The 20,424-nt window shown below is 40.2% G+C and overlaps 1 protein-coding gene across 1 annotated transcript in view; it reads right to left on the reverse strand.

The window, feature by feature from the left end:
• Positions 1-9,548: 9,548 nt before the first annotated feature.
• Positions 9,549-20,424, reverse strand: part of LOC143285270 (uncharacterized) — a 49,105-nt gene continuing 38,229 nt past the window's right edge. The window contains exons 17-22 of the mRNA XM_076592528.1: positions 18,731-18,862; positions 17,024-17,179; positions 14,927-15,064; positions 12,539-12,638; positions 10,983-11,053; positions 9,549-10,486 (exon numbers count right to left, since the gene is read on the reverse strand). Coding sequence (XP_076448643.1) covers positions 9,921-10,486; positions 10,983-11,053; positions 12,539-12,638; positions 14,927-15,064; positions 17,024-17,179; positions 18,731-18,862 — 1,163 coding nt within the window. The 3' untranslated portion in view covers positions 9,549-9,920. The remainder of the gene's footprint in view (positions 10,487-10,982; positions 11,054-12,538; positions 12,639-14,926; positions 15,065-17,023; positions 17,180-18,730; positions 18,863-20,424) is intronic.

Raw genomic sequence — 20,424 nt, forward strand, 5'->3', positions numbered from 1 at the left:
CTATTCTTAGCCACTGTCTTTTCTGTGTTTATACCACAAGGGAATTTTGTACTCTAATTTGACTGCCGGTGAAAGGGTTAAACAAAACATGAAAACAATTCCTTTCAGACAAAAAATCATGTACAACGAAAACACTGTCTACAGGTTAAAGCAACGAGTTAGTTATTAATCTGTCACGCGCAGAAAGAGCTTTTGTGTGAATGAGAAATAAGTTTGTGATGGAAGTGACCTTTGTTCTGAAGAATACAAAAAAATGTATGAATGGTAATCCTACTCACTAGGAAGAGTAGTGGTGCTTAAATCGCTAATACCGTCGAAATTGGTGTAGCTGTAAAGTTTAGTCCCAAACCGTTTTATTATTCATTGTTCAACTACAGAATATGTGCTGCAAGTTCATATGGAATCAACAAAAAAAAAAAAAAAAAAAAAAAAAAATATATATATATATATATATATACGGTGCAGAATATTGAAAGCGGACGCACATTGATACCGCATAACGTAGACCGCATGCAAGCCTTGGAATTATCACGGTTCAGGAAAGTATGTATTCAAAATTGCAAGTGGAAAATTTTATTTCCTTCAATGTGTCCTGAAATAAATGTATCCGATGTTTATGTGGCAAAACGATAGTTTGGAAAAAAAGAGTTAATTACTTTTGGAAAGATTTTTAATGTCTTATATGTGGGTTTATCATTTCATTTTGATAAACGTGGATTTGAATGGAGTTTAAGAGCTTGCAGCTGAGCTGATTTTTGCAGAGAAAAATTCAAAGAGGATACTGATGTTAATTTCTATGAGAAATGGGTACAGAAGGATGTATGTCTTGTAAAAACATTTGCTGGACGATACTGGAAGAAAAAATCATGAAATAAAAGAATGACAGAAATGATAACGACGGGATTTTCAGTTTACTATCTTTACTATATAAAGTGTTTGATGTGAATAGAATATGCGAAAAAAAAAAGAAACGGTTTGTGAAAAGACACCATAGATCACTACATGTGGAAAGCTACTTCAGAAACACATTTTGGTGGTAATATTAGAGGATATTTTAAAAATATAATGAGCCATTGCAAGAGACTCACATTCAACAATGAATTAATCCTTTTTGGCACAGATAAAGAACAAAAACAACAACAACAAAACAAAAAAACCCAAACAAACAAAAAAACAAAAAACAAACAAAAACACCCCAACAACAACAACAAAAAACAAACAAAACAACAAAAAACCCAAACAAACCAACAAACACACGAACAGACAAAATACCAGGAATAATAATTTTTTTCTGGGAAATTTCTTTCTGTTTTCAAATGGGAGATTAACAAAACTAAGCCAAATACGATGCAAAAATAGAATATTCGGAATTATCGGGGAGAAAAAGGGAAAAAATAAGAGTTTCTCTGTATGGACTGGGCTGAGAAGTCCATAAGAAAAGGGACTCAGTCATAACAGGCATAAAATAGTCTCTTACCCACACACAGAATTCAAATGCCCCCTAATTGAGACTTTGGGGGAATTCAGTATTATGTATTCCCTTTTAATCTTTGCACAAAACAACAACAGCAAACAAACAATCTGAAGAGTTATCTAACTGTACCAGCACCTGCAATTCAAAAAAAAAAAAAGAAAAAAAAAAAAGAAAAGAAAAAAAAGGTCAGACTGCAAACGCATCTAGAAGACAATGAATATTACAACCTATTCAGCTGCCGAAAACAACATTTACCTGACATTTTATTTTGCTTGCCTTTGAGGAAGCCCTTGACCACGTTACCTGACGATTTATCTATAGAATTTGAGTATGTATGGATTTGAAAACAGTGTGTGGTGATGAATACGAACATTCTATTCAAGTGTAAAATCGACAGTTATAGTCAACAGCCAAACTTCAGGATAGAAATAGGCTGCAGACAGAATGACCCGCTCTCTCCATACTTATTGATTTTTGTGAGGAAATTTGACATTGTATTTGTATTTCTCTTTTTTGTCACAACAGATTTCCCTGTGTGAAATTCGGGCTGCTCTCCCCAGGGAGAGCACGTCGCTACACTGACAGCGCCACCCATTTTGTGTGTTTTTTTTTTTCCTGTGTGCACTTTTATTTGTTTTTTCCTATCGAAGTGGATTTTTCTACAGAATCTTGCCAGGGACAACACTTTTGCTGCCGTGGGTTCTTTTACGTGCGCATAAATGATCTCGGAAGATAAAAACACAAGAGGTATTTGAGATTAGAAATAAGTAACACATAATTGCGCAACTTGCTGATGATGCGCAGTTGATATATGGGTGTAGGTGATACAGAATCGTTTGAAACATGTATAAAACTAATAGCAAAGTACAGCAGGTTTTTGGTACTTAGAATACAAAAAAACACAAACTGTCTGAGGTTCAAAAACAAAATTTTGAGCAACATTTCCCGGAAACTTGGTTAAAGAGTAATTGGACATTGTGAAATGATTAATTACGCAGAGAAAGTCTAAAAAACAAACATAAGGCCTTTTCAAACTAAAAATGAAAAGTGTGGTTACAGGACGTGGCGATGCATTAAAATGTACAATGTCATAACAATCTTATTTCAAATCCTCCTGATGAGTTCAACAATCGTAAGAAAATAGGCTTCCTGTTTGTATGGAATGATAAAAGAGACAATTGGTAGAAACACACCACACAAAAATATAAAAGAAGGAGGCGTAAACATGCCAGACGCATTGTCAAGTTATAAAACATGCTTGGTCACGAAAATCCAAGACCACAATACACGAATGAGAAAACACAATAACTGAAATGTTCCCTTTTCCCGCTGAAACAGGAAAAAAAAACAAAAACAAAATAGGTTTGTGATGCACAAAAGTAAAAACAATGTATTTTGGAAACATACATTTTATGGCCCTCAGAGAGGTGCACCGGAACTGGAAACCCAAAGCAGAGACAGACATGTTGTCAGAACCTGCCTTTAACAATGATGAATTCAAGACTGGTAAAAGTACGTCAAAAGCGGCAATTTATTGGATTCAGATGGGTGTTTACCGTATTCCACACTTCTTGATTAAAAGCTGAAGTTTTCAAATCCAAAATAAGTTTAGTAAAAAGTGTGAAATAGACGTAAATTGTGTTGGTCAACAATTGCGTGCATAAGAGTGATGGGGAAATATATGTATACACAAGATTTAGATATCAAAATCTTAATATACCAGCAAGTCAGAATATATATGATACACCACGGGCACTTAACATAATACATTCAGTATCCAAGGGATTACGCTGAGACAATACGTTTGCTTATTTTTGCCACAAATGGCAGGAATGTATGTTTGACAAAAAATGCATTTAGCAGAATCAATAAAATACAAGAGAAAAAACTAAATTCGCAACAACGTCGCACAGTACAAAGAATCATTAGAACACTTTTTTTTTATTTTTTTTTTTTAAAGATATGGAGATAGTAACAAATGTCATTTTTGTTTGACAGTTGAAGATAAAATTCAGTATGCAGTCTGAAAATTCGACCAACATTAGTGTTTAAAAAAAAAGAAAATCTGTATAAGCTTGGAAGAATCGCTAAAACCCAAATTGTACAACTTGTACGAAATAGAAATTTACACACACAAAAAGAATCATATTTTTTTCGTTGATGATATGATTACAGACTCAGTTCCTGAATGGTTATTCTTCTTGGAAGGATGTATATGTACAAATGAGAATCAGATGAATGCTTTTCAAACAATTTTAGAAAAAAAATATCTTACTCCACAAAGTACACAAATGAAAATTCCCACTCCATGATAATGTGGAAGACACGTGCATTGTTTAAGACAAAAATGTTACCTTTAATTGGAAATACCATAGAACATAATTGTTATATAAAAAAGTAAACACTTCTGCTGCTGTAAAGTTAGAATCATTTTGACCTTTTGAATTTCTGATATTTTGTCTGAAACAATAGTGCAAATTTCAGTTGTGATACACTGTGGGTTGGATGGAAGGTTGCTGACATAGAACATGACTTTGCAGCTCATATGGATTTGTCCGAACGCTGTGACGCCTCCTTGAGCAATTGAACTGAAACTGAAACTTTTATTCAATTTGTTTTTGTCATCATTTTCCTTTTTTTATGTCATAAGTCAGTAGTAACAAAGTGATTTTCATTTCTTTGCGTGTACATTCCTTGTGTGTTGTTAAAATGAATTTAAAAAAAAGAAATACCCCCCCCCCCCAAAAAAAAAAGTAAGTAAATAATATTCTCAAAACATGCACAAAATAATATCTCAACACCTGTACAATCAAACAAAACACAACAGCAGCAGCAGCAACAATTAAAAAAACAACATCTCAGCAACAATCAACAGATTCATTACATTCTGAACACGATAAAAATGATAGAAAACAGATAAGAATGAATAACATTAAAGATTGTCAACAATATCTAAAAATGAATAGGCAAAAACATGATCTCAAAACAGATAAAAAAAAATTGCATCATATTTCCAAAACAGGCAAAACCGGTAAACAACAATAAACAGATTCATTAAATTCTGAACACGATAAAAATACTATAAAACAGATCTTCAAAAAAGCTATGAATTGTCGACAATATCAAAATATGAAAATGTAAACACATTATCTCAAAACAGGTGAAAAATTGCATCGTATTCTCAAAACAGGCAAACCCGGTAAACATGGTTTAAGTATTTTTTTAAAAAAAGGGGGATCTTTAGAACTTACTTAAGAAAAGGGTTAACTCACTCAGTACGGCCAGTCCTCTCTTCTCCTCTACACAGACCCCTCGGATGTCCAGTGGGTGTCTGAATGACCCAACCTTTAGCTTCCGTCGTCAGAATTGTGGTATTCTTTGTCAACATTCACCTCTTCAGTATAAGAGCCTTCCGCTTGCAATATTTTGATGATGGTAATTGGGGTGAAACGCTGTTAACGTCGTCTCTTTCGCCGTTCGTATGGAGAGAGTTAAAGATTGTCAACAATATCTAAAAATGAATAGGCAAAAACATTATCTCAAAACAGATTAAAAAAAAAAAGCATCATATTTCCAAAACAGGCAAAACCGGTAAACAACAATAAACAGATTCATTAAATTCTGAACACGATAAAAAAAATACTATAAAACAGATCTTAAAAAAATATTATGAATTGTCGACAATATCTAAATATGAAAATGCAAACACATTATCTCAAAACAGGTGAAAAACTGCATCGTATTCTCAAAACAGTCTTCTTCTTCTTCTTCTGCGTTCACTCGAATGCACACGAGTGGGCTTTTACGTGTATGACCGTTTTTACCCCGCCATGTAGGCAACCATACTCCGTTTTCTGGGGTGTGCATGCTGGGTATGTTCTTGTTTCCATAACCCACCGAACGCTGACATGGATTACAGGATCTTTAACGTGCGTATTTGATCTTCTGCGTGCATATACACACGAAGGGGGTTCAGGCACTAGCAGGTCTGCACATATGTTGACCTGGGAGATCGTAAAAATCTCCACCCTTTACCCACCAGGCGCCGTCACCGTGATTCGAACCCGGGACCCTCAGATTGACAGTCCAACGCTTTAACCACTCGGCTATTGCGCCCGTCTCTCAAAACAGTCAAACCCGGTAAACATGGTTTAAGTATTTAAAAAAAGGGGGGATCTTTAGAACTTACTTAAGAAAAGGGTTAACTCACTCAGTACGGCCAGTCCTCTCTTCTCCTCTACACAGACCCCTCGGATGTCCAGTGGGTGTCTGAATGACCCAACCTTTAGCTTCCGTCGTCAGAATTGTGGTATTCTTTGTCAACATTCACCTCTTCAGTATAAGAGCCTTCCGCTTGCAATATTTTGATGATGGCAACTGGGGTGAAACGCTGCTAACGTCGTCTCTTTCGCCGTTCGTATGGAGAGAGTTAACAACAACAGCAACTCAAATCAAAAAGCAAGACCAAGACTCGGACTGTCCTGTACATATACAAATTATATACAGTAAAGGATCCGTGACATAGATATCTATATCGCTTCAACTTATTGCCGACAAAAATGAGCAGCGCATAAGTATACCAAGCCAGCTGCTGAATCACATCATAATCAGATCACACAAAGACAGTTTCGAGAAATAACAGTAAATGCGTCTAAGAAAGCCATTCTGACAAATGACGCCACTGGATGAATGGGCATCTAGTGCCTGTCCGCGCGCGCGCGCGCACAGAGAGAGAGAGAGAGACAGAGAGAGAGAGAGAGAGAGAGAGAGAGAGAGAGAGAGAGAGAGAGAGAGAGATCCAGTGTCTTCAGACGCTCTCTGTTTACAGTGGCCTATCCACGGTTAACAAAGTAAACAGTTAACAAATCAAATGTTGTCAATAACTGAATGAACAAACAAACAAACAACCCCCCAAAAAAACAACAACAAAAAAACAAAACAAACAAAAGCAAACAAACAACAAAAAAAAAACAACAACCAAAAACCCCCCAAAACAGCAACAACAAAACGCAAAAACACATAAAGAAACCCGAGTTAGTTAACCGTACACATGTGTATGTGCACACAACATGCACAGCACACCTTCTTCACCAACAGCAATCTGCCAGCTCCGCCATCAGCCTCCACCACCTCTTCATTAACAAAAGGAAAAAGAAACAACGACAGAATGTGGACAATTAATATCCAGTAAGACAATCATGTGTTTACTGGTGCAACAGGTTATTCGTAGAATTAATTATGATGACGTGTTATGACATACTTGGTAAGCAAAACTACAATTTCGTAATTGCCAAAGCAAAGCAAACTGTCCATATACTGATTTCTCTCAGCAAAAACACGGAAAAGTTGTCTTTATAAGCTTTACAATAGAATTTAAAAAAATTATATCCATTATCTCTTACACTATCCATACACACTACACACCCAACCCTACACTATACATCAAACTATTGTTTGTTTCAATAAGACACAAAACGATCGTTAAAATATGATATAAGCCCCCTTTCATCCATAACTGGCTGACTGACGCAATAGAAAACCCGTCTCCGGTAACAACTTATTTGACTTTACCCACCCACTTACAGTTAACTGACTCAACCTGTTCGAGTAACATATCGTAGGGTATACTCCGGTCTGCATAATCTGCTTGTTGGGAGCTGAGTAAGCTTTGATAGGTATTTCATTTTATGTATATATATATATATATATATATATATATATATATATTTACAAATGCCCGATATAAAGAGGATAACTTCCAGAGACACCGTATGCTATCGTGGTATACGAGTACAATGGAGCATTCACAAATCTCATTGCGGCGAAAGTTTGTATTTTCTCCATGTCAAGACTTTTTTCAAGGCCCCATGATTCTGTTGCCTAAATTAGCACTGGCTCTGTTTGTGCATTAAATAGAATAGCCTCTAGATTAAGTAAGGATGGATGATTTGTTTTCAGTTTCTTCGCAGATTTAAAATTTTCGGTTTCTCCTTTTTTTTTCACTTTCTAAAACATCTATGAGAATCCCGGTTTATATCTATCTATGGGAAGTTTTTATCCATGTAATTTTTTTCATAGCTCAGCCTAGTTGTAAATACCATTCCATGCAGTTTATGCATAAATAACTCATACTTCCACAATACCATACAACCATTTTCCCCAATCAGATAAAATGACCTCATTATTAAAAAAAAACACCCAAAACACGAATATTTGCCTTGTCCAGATTAACAACTGCATTCTACTGCGTTTTCCAGTGCACTAAACTGATTCTGTAGGCCAACCACAGTGCTAGAGAGCAAAATCACATTATCAGCAAACACCAACATGACTAATTCCATAGCACCTGGGACCAATGCTCGGCTTTTCCTGATATTTCAATGGTTAATTCACTTAGGAAGATCGCAGACAGTTGAGTACTTAACAGGCAGCCTTGCTTTACACCACGAGGACAGCTCAAAAAGTCAGAATAAACGTCCTTTACATGAACACATGCCATGACAGATTCATATATTCCAACAATGCCGGTTTTTCTCACAAAAATGTTCTATTTACAGGGTTAAACGCCTTTCAAGTGTACAACAGGAACGTATAATTTAGCGTTCTTAAAAACAACAACAACAAAACAACAACAACAACAAAAACCTGAACGAAAGCATATAAAGTAAAAATACTAAACTGATAATACTAAACCCCACTCTAAATACTGTCTGTACTTTAAGAATTGTTTCTGCCCATTGAGCAAGCCTTATATTCAAAATATGTACATATACTTCGCGAATTACACTGATTAGAAGAGAGAGAGAGAGAGAGAGAGAGAGAGAGAGAGAGAGAGAGAGAGAGAGAGAGAGAGAGAGAGAGAAGAACAAGAACAAAATTTTATTCCATAGGCCTCCGGCCCCGAGAAACAAAAAGAACAATGTATAATACCTATTAAGGAAAAACGAAAACATGAAACAAGCCATGCATGCAAGAAAGTGGAATTTCCCTAAACCTACAGATTTCCATTCAGTTATTTTAGAGAGAGAGAGAGAGAGAGAGAGAGAGAGAGAGAGAGAGAGAGATGTTAAGCTATCATGAATCTGTGGACATCCAGAAATAGCGCATTGATTGTAACCGTTTGTTGGTAAACACACTTTTAGCAAAACAGTCTGTTCAACCGGTATTCTTTCACTCTGTTGTATTGAACATACCCTCATCACTCAACGCTACAAAAGCAATGGCGGAAAATCATAGATCTAAAACCTTCGTGGATGTGAATGCTCGTCTCCTGTGTCTTTAAAACAGTTTGTAATTCTTCGTATTCTACACAGTACAGTCTGCAAGGAATCCAACGCAGCATTTGTGAATCTTTTCATGGAGAACTTTAACTTAACCATGATAGTTTTTACACACCCAAACAATATAAAATTGAACCCAGTCAAAGAAAAAAAAAGTTCAACAATGAGCTCTCTCTCTCTCTCTCTCTCTCTCTCTCTCTCCATTTAAAAAAAATCTATTTATCTATTTATTCATTCATTCTTCCATAACATATCGAAATCGGTATGACTGAAATATACCCCTTCTTGAAAAACAACAACACACAAACGGTAAATATAAAACTCTCTCTCTCTCTCTCTCTCTCTCTCTCTCTCTCTCTCTCTCTCTCTCTCTCTATCCATTTCTATTTATTTATTCATTCATTCATCCATAACAATATATCGAAATTGGTATGACTGAAACATACCCCTTCTTGAAAAAGTAGGCCGAGAACTCGATTTTCATAGCTCAATCAAGTTGACGTTTGAAAAGTGTCAATGACAAAAAGAGAGATAAAGTAAGGACCGCAATTGACAATGGTTTCAATGTACAACTACAAGATACCACGACCGATTCTCTACAAAGAAAAAACAACACTCGCATAGAACAAAAGCCAAAATCCTGTGTCTGTTGAAACAAAAGAAGAAAGCAACAACAACAACAACAACAACAACAAAACCAAACCCAACCCCCGTCCCCCCTAAAAAACAAAAAAAAACCAATAACCAAAAAAAAAAAAAAAAAAAAAAAAAGGAAAAAAAGAAAGAAAAAAAAGCAACAACATTGAACTGAACAGAAGTTCAAAGACGCTTTGTCTGTTCGTGGCAAGCGATCATCAATGTCAGCGCGAATACACGGATAATGGCTTCTTTGGTGAAGTTGTCGTCCTCCCATCCTGATGATGTGTTCAGTTTTGGACCAGGGCCTGGCTGCCCGTGGTAATCTTTGCAACGGGGAGTTGGCTTCGAGTTAAGACTGTTCCCAAGTATATGGAGCTTACCGTGGAGTTTTGAGCATTCTTTTTAACGATCAGCAAACTTAGCGCTGCAAAGTTCCCTTCATGCAGCCCACCTCATAAATCCAGCAAACTGATCTCCAAGTGTTCCAAAAATTTAATGCTCGCAACGTTCTTCATTTGCTTTGCACTCTACACTTCCGCCTCTCCATAGCTTTCATACATCCCCTCAGAGCACGTCTGCAGCTTCTCATAGACTTTAGGGACCTCTCTCGTATTTTCGTAGATTGCGGCTTTATCATAGGTGGGTTGGGGCTGTCCTGAAAGTTCCTCGGAGATGTCGGCATCCAACTGGTGAGCGGGTTTGGAAAACGTGGCGAGAGAAATGTCTCCAGCGGCCTGGACTGGTTGCTGCACCGCGGGCTGACGACCCGGAGGACTTCCTCCCCCTCCTGCTTTCGGTGGGTTCTTTGCTGGGTAGGCTCTGCCTCCGGGAGTTTCTCTTTTGGGGTCATCCGCAGCAGCCTGGCCTCCTGCCGGGGGCCGTTTCAATGGGGCAGCCGCTGAAGTGGTGAGCAGGGCTGCCCTGGTTCCGGAGGCGTGGACTGGCGGGTCTGAGACCTGGCCAACGTCAATGTACTGACCGTCATCATCTTCTTCCGCCTTCCGTTGGTCAGTCTGTTGGAGAGAGGCGTCCTCGATCTCACTGTAGAGACCCTCTTCTTGTCCTTGGCTTGAGCATTCTTGGGGGCGTAATTCTGAATGAAAAAAAAGGGGGAGTAACAAAGTCAGTACGGTGTGATTTTGTGCGATATCTGTGCTGCATCTAGTGATTACTCCCTTATTATGCGTTTTGAAAATGTAAGAACGCAAAATTGCACAATTATGTATAATTATTATGCTATCATAGTTACATTGAAAACACTGCTTTCTCTGTATCTTTTTGTGGCTTGACTGTCCCTCAGTCTGTCAGTCTGTCTGAGGTTGGAAAACCGACACCTTTATGATTCGATATCTGGGAAAACGTGTGTTTTTTGTTGTTTTTGTCTTTTGGTGCAGGTAACCCCCCTTTGTCTCTTTATCTTTGTTAATGGCATTAATACTATGTGTGTGTGTTGGGGGGGGGGAGGGGTGAGGGAAGATAAGGAAAGAAAGTGAAAGAGAGGGAGAGATGAAGAACAAGGCAATATTTCAAGAGAAGTAAAAATCCAAGATTGATCAACAGTCTACCGGAGAAGAAGAAGACCAACACACCAATGTGACCAGGCTGGTTTCTGCCGTCGTGTGTCCCCTCTCCTGGGCCAGAGGCTCGGGTCCTCCGTGACCTGTCATCAGACAACACAGTTGTTGGGAACGGAAAACCTTTGGCTACACACACACATATATATATATATATATATATATATATTTCTTCACGAGGCTGAAAGAAAACAAAAAGCTATCGCTATCCGAACGCTTACCCCTCCACACAGCTACATACGCCCTATACATTCCCCACACATGCGGGTAGTTTTTCCGTGTGGACCAAGGCAAGTTCTGTCGCAAGCTATGCGGCAAGAAGACACAGGAAGTGGCATTTCTACGGGATTGACTGCTGAGCTTCCATCGGCAGATTTATTTTCTGTATGTTAGGTATCAACATTCGTGAGGCGTTGCAAACCACACAGCCGGGGACAGTCAAAATTGCATAGCAGCCAGTAGGGTTTTTCGGATCACGCGGAGGATTACATTGTTATTGTTGACGGTGCACAGAAGGAGCAGGCCAACAAACTGGTGTCATACGATGAAATCAAGACAATTATCAAGGCACAGCAAGGAATAAAGTGGCGCCTCCAGTACCCCAAATATAACCTAGAAGACAGATACCATTTGCTGGAACGACGGGAACAGGTCAAGATCTTCAGCCTGAGGACTGGACACAACCGCCTGCTCCACCACATGCACACAAATTTTGGCATTGGACAGAGTGGAGAGTGCCCTTGTGGTGAGGGACCAATGACAACCGACCACATCCTTCAAGACTGTAGCACACATGCAGCATCCAGGAGGAAGTACTGGCCAACACCGACAGCAGTGGGAGCCAAGCTGAACGGCACCCTGGAGGAGCTGCGACGGACGGCAGCCTACATGGAGGACACCGGGCTGCTCATCTAATGGGAGGCGAACGAGGAAGAAGAAGAAGAAGTTGAGTATGGTGTTGAACAGGGTTGGGTTCTGATGCAATTCATATATAACGATCACTTTTGTTTCTCTTTCTCAAGTTGAGCAGAATGTTATCCTCGGGGAACTGGCAAGCAGCTGGACACCGAACACAGCGTTTCCTTCTACAATTGAGGACACACACACACACACACACACACACACACACACACACACACACACACACACACACACACACACACACACACACACACACACACACACACACACACGCTAGAATGCAGTACAGTATGCTAATAGGACAAGAGATATTTACTGTCGAATGAACAAATAGTGCAAAAAGAAAAAAAAAATCCTTGTTTTGACACAATAAACCGGACAATCAGACGACGCAAAATATGAATTAAAGTGTACATGGTTAATAACATCGACATTAATGATTCATCAACTGATATGTAGAAACAGGCAAATTAAGGGGATAATGCAAAATGACGAACTTAAGATATATACACAGACGCATAACCGCAGAAAAAGTAACGCGCCTTGGTAAATAAAACCGAAGGCACACACACGAACACACACACACACACACACAACACACACAACACACACACACACACACACACACACACACACACACAGATTGATACCTCCACACCAGGACAAATACCACGGCCAACAAAACCACCACCAGTGTTGTCGAAATGATCGCCACATACATAGTCCATGGACCACTGTCGCTCTCCTCATCTGTGCAGTGACACATTTCACATTGTTTGGTACAGGTCCTATTTCACTTCGTATTTCACTGTAAAAGCAACGCACTCACAAAGTTCTTATCATTATCATCATCATCATCTATGTATCAATGGAACAAGCAGTGTTGACGGGGAATGCATATTTACCTCACGAAGCGCTCAATGGTTTGACTTCAAGTTTGGTGAGCGGATAGGTCTTGACTCCCCTTCACATTAACCGCTCAGTGTTGTGGTTCATTTTTAGAATCAAACTGAGTGTCTAGTCATTCAGGTGAGAAGACAAACCGAGGTCCCGTGTGCAGCACGGACTTTGCGCACCGAAACAGAACCCATGGCAACACAGTGTTGTCCTCTGGTGAAATTATGTAAAAGCAATTCCACTCTGATACGCGCACACACACACACACACACACGCACTCTCTCTCTCTCTCTCTCTCTATATATATATATATATATGTGTTGTGTGTGTGTGTGTGTGTGTGTGTGTGTGTGTGTGTGTGTGCATGCACTGAAGGCCTGACAAGCGCGTTGAGTTATGCAGCAGTCAGATATCTGCCCAGCAGATGTGGTGTAGCGTGTGATTATGGATTTGTCCGAACGCAGTGATGCCACCTTGGGAAACCGAAACTGAAAACTGAAACTGGCACATCAATGAGAGTTTCAGTTTCAGTAGCTCAAGGAGGCGTCACTGCGTTCGGACAAAGCCATATACGCTACACCACATCTGCCAAGCAGATGCCTGACCAGCAGCGTAACCCAACGCGCTTAGTCAGGTCTTGAGAAAAAAAAAAGAAAAAAAAAGAAGAAGAAGAAAGGTGAATAAATAATAGATAAGCTTACATAAATAAAAAATTAAACAAAAAAAACCCCAAAAAAACCCAAACAATAATTATAATAAAAAAATCAATAAATCAATAAACGTAAAATCCAGACCACAAGGCGCTGCTGCGCAGATTTCATGTGGTAGAGAGTTCCAGGAGGTGGGAAATACTTCACAACAATTGATACAGTCTTTCGGTACCCAGCCCTCACAAATCAAATTTACATGCTGAAAACTGAAAATGAAGTATGTCCATCTTTACCATGTTATGAAATATCCTTGGAGCCCGGTACTCTAGCTCCCGCTGGTATGAGTGCTGTGAGTGCTGTCAAATCAATGAGAGCCTGTGTGTTACGTTTAACCGTCACGTGTCAAGTTTCTAAGTTTCTTTCGGCATACATATATCAAGAAATAAGTCCTCACTATCGCTTGCTACAATTTAGAATTAGGTTTCCAAAATTCGGAATTAAATTTCGATGCCATCTCCAAGTAGGTATAGTCGCTCTTGCGGTCAAAGCACAACAAGTAAGGAGTATTATTTCATGTACCCGTTGAGACGATATCGAAATATACATCACAGTAATGTGAGTGCTGTACATAAAAGAAACATGAGATCATCAACATGAAAGTAAGCTTAGTGGTGTAACAAAAAAAGACTAAATCAAAATACACCTGTCACTCCGTCTGGTAATGTATTGCTCCGTTGGGACATCTGACTTATTCCGCTTCTTGATGTGACACTCTGACGGGCGCAGCAGTCTAGTGGTTAAAGCGTTGGACTTTCAATCTGAGGGTCCCGAGTTCGAATCACGGTCACAACGCCTGGTGGGTAAAGGGTGGAGATTTTTCTGATCTCCCAGGTCAACAGATGTTCAGACCTGCCAGTGCCTGAACCCCCTTCGTGTGCATGCGCATGCAGAAGATCAAATACGCACGTTAACGATCTGGCGTTCGGTGGGTTGTGGAGACAAGAACATACCCGGCACCTCCAAAAACGGAGAATAACTGCCCAGATCACGGGGTTGAAACAGTCATACACGTAAAAGCCCACTCATGTACACGACTGAACGTGGGACTCACAGCCCACGAACGAAGAAGAAGATATGTAGCACACCAGGATAGCACAGGTCGGGTATTACCGCTGGATATCCAGGTCATTTTTTTCTGTGCACACCAGTTTAACAAACATCATCTATGTTATCATGTAAGTGAGGTGTGTAGATGCACTTTCCTTTATGCAAGTGACACAAAACCAGACACGGAAACAAACAGAACTGTACAAGCTGCAGCTCCAAGGAAAGAACCTGACCCCTCCCAGACCCTGCCCTCACACATCAGCACACAAAACAAAAACAAAATTCGAGCGGTTTGTTTGTTTCTTTGTGTGTTTTTTTTCTGAGCGACACTGAATGTAACAGTCAGCAGAGGATGCTGATGACACAGCAGCCAGCCCTGCCTACCTGTGGTGCAGTGGGTTCCGGTGAAGCCCTCAGCACAGCCCTGCAGACATTCCCCGCTCACGTGATGACACTGGCTGTCGCTCTGACAGTGACCACAGGTCTGGTTACACTGGACGCCGTACAGTCCGGCTGGACAGGCTGCACACACGTCCGGCACTGGGGGTCACTCAAAAGGCATGGCGGCCACTGCTGGCCAGTGGCTGGAAACAGCTTCGCTTCTGGAAACACTCACACACTAAAGCCGAGTACTAGAAAGACTGAAATATATACCGAAGCCGTCTACTGGAAAGACCAGCTGAAGGTGGTCACTTGAAAGACTGAAACACCTACTGATAATAGACAATTAGACAGACTGTAACATCTACTGAAGTAGACACAATACAGGCTAAAACTACATACTGAAGACCACTCAAAAAGGAAAGAAAAAAAGCCTTAACAGCCACCAGAGACAAGCGCTTAACAAACACAACGGGTCACAGCAGCTGATCTTTGCAAGCTTCTTGAACGCTGATTACCACTGGAAACTGTAGCGGTTCATAACAGCTGATTTTTACAAGAGGCTAAAGTTTCTTGAAGGCTTGAAGGCTTGGGACCTTTACAAATTATAAAGGTTCATAACAGCTCATCTTTACCAGATCTAAAATCCTTACTAGCACCACGTGCAGCTGGAGTCACGTGCCCGTGTGATACGACGTGGGTCTTCAGTTCTGGTGGCTGTGGACGTTCAGTGTAAAGCTGTTCTTAGGCGGCAGGTACCCGATGTTTCTAATTTGTTGACCAAAAAGGTGAGTTTATGGACATGTCTGTGTGTGTGTGTGTGTGTGTGTGTGTGTGTGTGTGTGTGTGTGTGTGTGCGTGCGCGCGCGCGCGCGCGCGCGCGTGTGTGTGTGTGTGTTCAAACTGAACAGGAATACTATGACCTAAATTGTTTATGGAGAAACTGGTATTTATCCAATTAAAGTGTTAGTGAAAATGAGATTAGTTCGATTTTGGACCAGCTTAGTGATATCAAACACAAAAAAATATTCTGGGAAAGTATATCTGATATTACTTGATTTATATCGGAATGGTATTTATTCTTCAAAATGGATGAGTTATATCAGACAAATTTTAATAGAAACAGGTTATGACTGTGTTTGGGATGCTCAATTCTTCTTAGAGAGGGAATCTTTCTGGAAGAATGTCAACATTGCTTTGAGAGATAGTTTTCAAAATCTATGGAGACATGCTCTAGAGGCGAGTTGTAAATGTTTGTTTTATCGAAATTTCAACAGTGGATTTGGTAGAGAAAAATACATAAGTCAAATGCCTGATAATTACGTTATCAGCTTCTTCAGATTTCGAGTAGTAATCATAAGCTGGAAATAGAAACAGGGAGACACAAATGCATACCACGAGAGTTACGGCTTTGTAAGGTTTGTAACGTGTCTGTGATTGGGGATGAGTTTCATTTATAATGAAATATCCCAGTTATGATCAGTTACGAAATAGATATATTCTAAAAAAAAAATTGTCTCCAAAATCGGTTTTTAATATTTGTAATATGCTCAAAGAAGGCAAAAAAGTCATTTTAGCTGTAAGTAAGATGATTAGATTTGCAAATTTGGCCTAGCCACACTTTTGGAGTTAAAAGATATTTGTGTTTTCTCAAATTTTATATCACATTGTTGTGTATTTGGAAATGTTTGTTCTGGGCATGAAAACATTTTGCAGTAATCCTCCATACTCCAATAGGAGTGAAAGGATAATTAAAACTGGAAACTCGAAACGTGTGTGTGTGTGTGTGTGTGTGTGTGTGTGTGTGTGTGTGTGTGTGTGTGTGTGTGTGTGTGTGTGTGTGAACCTCTCTGTTTCTCTAATTCTCCGTGTGTGTGTGTGTGTGTGTGTGTGTGTGTGTGTGTGTGTGTGTGTGTGTACAAGAGGCACTTTTGTTCTACAGGTTTACGTTAGTATGTATTTGTGTGCTTTTGACCTTTTTCTTGGGGCCGGAGGCCTGGAGATTAAAGTGTTTGTTCTTGCTCTTGTTCTTGTTCTCTCTCTCTCTCTCTCTCTCTCTCTCTCTCTCTCTCTCCTACCACTCTATGCTCCAGTACTGACCTGTGTCACACAGGTGGACAGAGAGTCCCGTGTTGTCCATCCAGCCAGACTGACAGCCCTGTGGACAATGTCCAGTGACAGGGTCACACACTGACCCCTCTCTGCAGTGTCCACACTTCTCCCGGCAGTCCTGTCCGTAGGTCTTGTTCTGGCAGTCTGGAGCAAGAGAGGACAATCCTCTGTTCAGTGCTACAGAACTGTAGGATTGTACTCGGGTGTTTCGTGCTTTGAGTACAACGTTTGCATCTCCCTCTCTTTCTTTCTTTCTGTCTATCGTATCGTGTTCATCCTTTGAGTATCGGTCTGGTTGATTCTCTGGAGGCCCGTGTGTATCTACATGTCATCGTGTGTGTGTGTGTGTGTGTGTGTGTGTGTGTGTGTGTGTGTGTGTGTGTGTGTGTGTGTGTGTGTGTGTGTGTGTGTGTGTGTGTGTGTGTGTGAGTGTGTGTGTGTGTGTGTGTGTGTGTGTGTGTGTGTGTGCGTGTGTGTGTGTGTGTGTGTGTGTGTGTGTGTGTGTGTGTGTGTGTGTGTGTGTGTGTGTGTGTGTGTGTGTGTGTGTGTGTGTGTGTGTGTGTGTGCGTGTGTGTGTTTTGGTACAACATTCCATTAAAACAGTTAAAAAGGCGACACATTAAAAAACAAATTTGATGATCATATTTTCCTCTCCTTTCCACCGTATTTATCTGCTTGTCACTGTCACTGTCTTTTTGTGTGTGTTTTTTTTCTTCTTTTGTTTTTGGTCTGTCTGTCTGTCTGTATGTTTCTGTCTCTCTTTGTGTCGATGTCTCTTTTTCTGTCGCTGTCTGTCTGCCCCCAACCCCCTCACTACCCCCTCTCTCTCGGTTAACATAAACATAATACACACGTTTTTTTTGTTCCAACTTCCTCTTCCCACGTCAAGGGAAACAATTCTGAAACAATTTGCTGTTTATTTGTATTATGAATCGCAGTGTCCTACGCAGCTGATTATTACTAATAGTTCAGCTCACCTTTTGTCAATGTGCACTGCCATCAGTATGGTTGTTTATCATTTTTGAACGCGTGTTTATAGCCAAGATCCACCTTCATGGTATCTGTGGCCTTTCTTCAATAAAGTATCTGTATCTGTATCTGTATCTGTGTCCGTTTGATGTGATCCATGACATTCAGTGTCATCCGGAACATCTGAACACGTTGATGAAGCAATGGACGCTACCATTATATCACTGTAGAATCAAAATCAATTGAACAGCTGATGTATAGCAAAGATTGGGGAGCTTATCTCGGGATAAATGTAAACAGGCAGATGAGTTACTGAATATCTAAAGAAATATGTGCAACAGAACTGTATATACTACGAAACAAACACACCCTCTCATAACACTGTTCACATCACGAGGTGATATTTAAATTTTCTGAGACAAAGATAGGGAGAGAGAGAGAGAGAGAGAGAGAGTGCGTGTTTGTGTCTGTGCGGGTCACCCTCTGTTAACGTTTCTGCCATGTCCACTTTCATCACCAGGCTTCAGTGTTTTTCAGCCATTTCCTTTCACACACCGGACTACCTTCACACGTAATCTTCTCGGTTTGAGCGGACTGACCAGACTCTGACGTACAGCTGATTACTTGTCAGATGTGCTGGAACAAATTCTTGAAGAGGTCAGTTTATCTCTATGATCATTCATCTTTTCCTTTCACAAGATAGCAGCTTTACGACAGCAGCCTTACCTTTGTCACACAGTGGAGGCTGTTTTCCTACAGGACATGGGCAGTAGCCGTTCGTCTTGTTGCACGCAGCATTATTCAGACAGCGGCCACATCTCTGCCCACAGTTCAGACCATACCATCCATCCCGGCATGCTGCAACAGAAAACAAGAGGAGACGCCCTCGAGGTTCAGAAACAGAAAAAAAAGAAGAAAAAGAAACAAGGAACAAAAACAAAAAAGAAATAATGACTGAGAGAAACTGGAGAGGTAGTTTTCGTTTTTCAGCTTCTCAAGGAGGCGTCACTGCGTTCGGACAAATCCATATACGCTACATCACATCTGATAGGCAGATGCCTGACCAGTAGCATGATTTAAAGCGCCTAGTCAGGCCCTGAGTGCATGCATATGTATCTGTGTACACATCAAAGTGGATTTCTTCCACAGATTTTTGCCAGAAGACAACACTCATGCTGCCATGGGTTCTTTTTCAGTTGCGTACCGGACATCGGTTTATCTTCTCGAGAACCCGCATGACGAGGCGGTCAGTTTGATTTCCAGTCAAACTTGGGAGAAAGGGCGCGACCGGGATTCGAACCCAGACCCTCCAGGATACTGTATTGACAAAAAAATGTGGGTTGTGTTCTTTTCAAATTACGTTAGCTAAGCAAAGTGTCCATAACTCTGTGCCGATGCTAGGTATAATGTCTATTATATGTTATAAAACTGATAAAACTGCACTGTTACACATGAAGAAAATGTGTCCACCTTGACCAAATTGATTAATATATATATGTATGTATATATATATATATATATATATATATATATATATATATATATATATATATATATATATGTATGTATTTATAGAATAAAGAAGAAAACTTCGATTTCATTAAGAGAAAAAAATTGCTACTGATTACAATGACACAGTTATGGAATGCCGGGTATTGGTCTTGGTTATTGTCTCGTTTTGAGTTGATAGTGAAATGGACCATATATAAGTATAATGACTTACATATGTTATTGTTAATGTTCACTGTATTCAAATTGTTTTCTTTCTTTCTTTTTTCCTTTTCTTTTCCATCTATTCCGAATTGTTAGAATGAATTCACATACAAAATAAAATGGTGGTCGACCCAAGAAAGTCCGGGGAAAAAAAAGCATCCTAACTATTCTGCCACATTCCTCCAAGGAAATTACCAGTAAGATTCAGTCTTTCATGTCCCCGGACTTTCCTCCTTGATCCTTTCTCCAACACACAGTAAACATGGAGTGAAACACTGACCTCCTGTATAGGCATCCGTCGATTAGGGTTGATCATGGGTGAACATCCTGTTCATCTTGGCTATCTGCTGGACTGTAGAGGCCAATGCGGGAATGACAGTCTCTGTCGCACACATCGCAACTGTGTGTCGTGTCTCGTCTGCTGCAGCTGTTGCGCTCTTTTCTGCGTGCTCGTTTGTCTGCCGCTACATTCAACAGTTTGTCTTCCCCTGTCTTGAGGTGTTGGTTCAGGGTACTTCTTCACCTTGTGTGGTCAGCTGCGAGATTCTCCCAGGACGAGCTGTCAATGTCCAGCGCTTTCATGTCTCTCTTGCAGACATCCTCACAGCGCAGCTGTGGTCGGCCGGTGGTTCTTTTCCCAGATGTCTTTGGGGATGCGGCCATTCTCCATGCGGCGGTCATGTCTCAGTGGGCAGTCTGCGCTGTCT

Source organism: Babylonia areolata, chromosome 8, assembly GCF_041734735.1.
Source record: "Babylonia areolata isolate BAREFJ2019XMU chromosome 8, ASM4173473v1, whole genome shotgun sequence".
NCBI lineage: Eukaryota > Metazoa > Mollusca > Gastropoda > Neogastropoda > Buccinidae > Babylonia > Babylonia areolata.